The sequence below is a fragment of the Aegilops tauschii genome, chromosome 4 (assembly GCF_002575655.3).
Source record: "Aegilops tauschii subsp. strangulata cultivar AL8/78 chromosome 4, Aet v6.0, whole genome shotgun sequence".
Lineage (NCBI taxonomy): Eukaryota > Viridiplantae > Streptophyta > Magnoliopsida > Poales > Poaceae > Aegilops > Aegilops tauschii.
In genome coordinates this window covers 34,598,163-34,601,620 of record NC_053038.3, presented here as the reverse complement: position 1 = coordinate 34,601,620, position 3,458 = coordinate 34,598,163, and the positions used below count along the sequence as shown (strand labels likewise).

Below are 3,458 nucleotides of genomic sequence, written 5' to 3'. Positions count from 1 at the left end.
CAAGCACACCAAGCAAATTTTGGAAGGTTTCAAAGAAGATCTGCTCCTTCCTCTGCTGTTCCGTTTCAATCACAGACTCATGCTTGATGCATGGGATGAAGTTCTTAGAGCGCCTACCATTTACTGCCAACTGAAAAAGTTTGGTGTTGGCATCTCCTTCCCGCAGCCACCTGATTCTAGATCGTTGCCTCTCGATGGTCCTTTTACCGAAAAAGGGTTTTCCCCCACTTTGTATTCCAAAGCACCAACCAGCAGTACAAACGCGATGCTGGGGCGAGCAGCACAACAAGCCCAAAGAAGAAAGGAAGAAGAAACAAATGCCAACAGCGGCAGCTCGACTAAGCGCGGAAGGCCCGCCACCGCTGCGCCCTCCAGAGACACTACACCACAGCCCGAGGTTTCGAGTGCCGCGTACCAAGCAACACCTCCAAGAAGGTATGCGACGTTGACGACGCTGCTGCCCGGACGAGTCCTAGGATTTCCCCCCGTACGCGGAGGGAAGTGAAGAATGACTACCACCGACACCCTTCAGGAAGGAATGGTGGCACCCGCCGTTCTCCCGCACGCCAAACACCACAGCCCATCCGAAGCCTACCAACCAGACCACCGCCCAATGCGCCATCGCGGTTGCGCCGCCACCCAAGCCGTCTCACTACGAGCACCAACATGAGACCGCCCAATGCGCCATCGCGGTTGCGCCGCCACCCACGCCATCTCACTACGAGCACCAACATGAGACCGAGAAGACCGGAGAGAAGCGCCACACGACGAGAGCAACATCACCAAGGCCGAGCGGGAGGGAACCACCTCCACCGCCGTCGTGCGAGAAGCCCGCGCCTCCGGCACCGTCGCGGTAGCCGACCGGACACGACAGCGGGGCATACCAGGCCACCCCTGGCCCGGCCAGGCCCGAAACGGGCCCGCTAAGCCCCGCCAGTAGTACTGCAGCAGGCTGGCGTCGGCACCGCCAGCCCCCGTCGCGCAACGCCGCTCCCCCGCCTCCCAGGAATCACGCCGTCGACCCGCCCCGCTGCCGGCCCGGCCAAGACCAGATGGGCCCCGTAGGGCCTAGATCTGGGCCGAGCTCCGCCGCCAAGACGTGTCGCAGCGCCACCCCGCCGCCAACGACGCCGCCGTCCAGCCGCTCGCCCGCCCTGCGACGAGGCACCCCGCCGCCAGCAAGACCGTCGCCGCCGAGGAGCACCCCCTGGCGCAGCTCCGCCCCGCGCCGGAAAGCCACCGGGAGGGGAAAGGCAGGGGGGCCGCCGCCACCAACGACCCCGGGGCCAGGCCGGCCGCGGGCGCCAACGACGGCGGCAGGGAGGAGGGGAAGAGGGGGGGGGGCTGGAGGGGGGAGAGATCGGGGCGCGGCCGGCCGCCCGCGGGGGCGGCGCGGTCGCGGGAGGGGGATGGGGGGGGGGGATTCCCGCATATGAACAAAAAAGCGGCGCGATCGCGAGGGGGGGGGGGATCCCCGAATATGAACCAAAAAAAGCTCGATGGTCCTTTCCAACGAGGCTAATCCCAGCAGCGCTAGCTTGAGCGTTCTGCGCAGCCAGAGCTCGGCCAAGGATAACCTCCTGATTTCCTGCACCTGGTCTAGTCTGAAGATTACCCAGTTTGCTACAAACATCTCACTTTAGTGTTCCCAGTGCGGCACTGGCCCAGGCTTGAAGGTAAACAGCCGCATTACGAAACAGAGCATCCAGCCTCTTGAACGGGTCAACGATCGTCTCATCGCACACCCAAGCATACCCAAGCATCTTTGATCGCTTCATCAAAGCCCTCTAACTTCGTCCAATAAAGCTCGAATCTGAATCTCTTCTTAGGGCAGAAATGCATGCTACGAGTAGTTGTTAGGTGCAAAGGCGCGTGATCGGAGACACTCGAAGAAAGCGCTTGAAGCAACTTGTCCGGGTGACCCAGATCCCAATCAACCGGCACAAGAATTCTATCTATCTTGGTCAGTGTCGGTGTATCTCTCTCATTCGACCAGCACCCTCTGGTCTGATGTAGGCGCAGGCAGGTGAAAATTTTGATTATTGAGAACACAGAAATGTCAGCACACAGCTGAGCCTTAAACACTCGTCGTAGCGAATTTCTCCTCGCACACAAGCAGGACGAGCACAAGCAAATCAAGTCAGCACGCACGCACATATAAGCTTCTTTAAGAAGAAGCTTACAACCAGTACTAATTTTACATCACAGCGAACTTCAGTAGCAGGCTGGCAGTTGGAATAGAAGCAGCCTGGCACCTCATGGCGACCAAACAAAGCAAAGTAAACACTGAACAGCTACGATAATCCAAATTATTGATCTCCACCTAGCAATCTAGACTTCCATCTCAGGTCGCGTGCTTGTCGTCCTTGAGATGGCGCGCCTTCTCCTTCTCCTTCACCTCCGATCCCTGCGACTTGTCATAGTCTGCACAAAAACCCCGATCAATTCACCACTCGCACCATCAGACAATACCAAGATCGTTCAAAATACACAGATAAAAATTCAGAGCTAGCGACAGACAAATAGGTTACCAGGATGGTCTGGGTGCACTTCGGTCCCAGGGTTGAGCACAGGGTCGTTCTGGCCGTAGACCCCTCCGAACCCCTCCTCGTCCGACCTCGTCGAGTACCCCTCCCCGAACGAGTGGGTCATCACGTCCCTGCGCCACACCAACACACCAGACACCGTCAAGCTTCCGGCCATGTCTTCCGCATGCTATTTCGGTAAGGTAGGGGAGGGGAGGACAAGTTGGTGCAAGGAAATGTACCCGTGAGCAGTAGTGGTCTTGTGCACGTCCTCGCCCTGCTGCTCCCCCGCCGGCGCGTGGGGCTTGTGCTGCTGCTGCTGCTTGCCCGGGTCCATGCCGACGCCCTGGTCGCCCGGCACCGGCGCGGCGGAGTTCGACGTCGCGGAGACGCTCCTCCTCCCTACGTGCGCCGCCGCTGCGGGTGCCGCTAGTCCTCCTGCTGCGCCGCCGCCGCCTGTCTTCCCGCCGAACCGGCCGAGCGTGAAGCCTAGTGCTGTGCTGCCGCTGGTAGCGAGCCTGAGTGAGTACATGAGAGGAAACAGCTCGTCTGAAGACGGCGGTGGCTTCAGAGCGTCCGGCTGGGGCGAGGTTATAAGCGGTCGCTGTGTCTGCGGTGGCGCGTCGCGAGAGGGGCGCGTAGGGAGGTCGCCTCGAAGGATCGGATGCGCGTGGCGCGCGCGCGTAGGCGCCGCTTACACGAACCGCTCTTGGTCGGGTGAAAGTGTGGCTGTGCCACCGTGACTCGTTGCATGCGCCGAGCAAAGCAGAAAGGCAAACGGCAAAGGATAGGGACGTGTGCGTCTTCCAAAGAAAAATGGGTTGGGACGCGTTGCGCCCTCGGTGTTTCTCCTTGGGAGGTTTCAAGACGGTGACACGTCTCGACTTTGCTCGTCAAACAACGAATGTCACGGTTTCGCACCCTTTTCTACGA

At 60.0% G+C, this 3,458-nt stretch overlaps 1 protein-coding gene across 1 annotated transcript; it reads right to left on the bottom strand.

The window, feature by feature from the left end:
* Positions 1–2,025: 2,025 nt before the first annotated feature.
* LOC109734396 (uncharacterized) lies at positions 2,026–3,100 on the bottom strand. Its single transcript, XM_020293603.4, has 3 exons — positions 2,768–3,100; positions 2,532–2,659; positions 2,026–2,424 (listed from the first exon to the last, which is right to left on the bottom strand). Exons 1-3 carry the CDS (start codon positions 3,055–3,057, stop codon positions 2,345–2,347), a joined length of 498 nt encoding a protein of 165 aa, XP_020149192.1. The 5' UTR covers positions 3,058–3,100; the 3' UTR covers positions 2,026–2,344.
* Between the last annotated feature and the right edge of the window lie 358 nt (positions 3,101–3,458).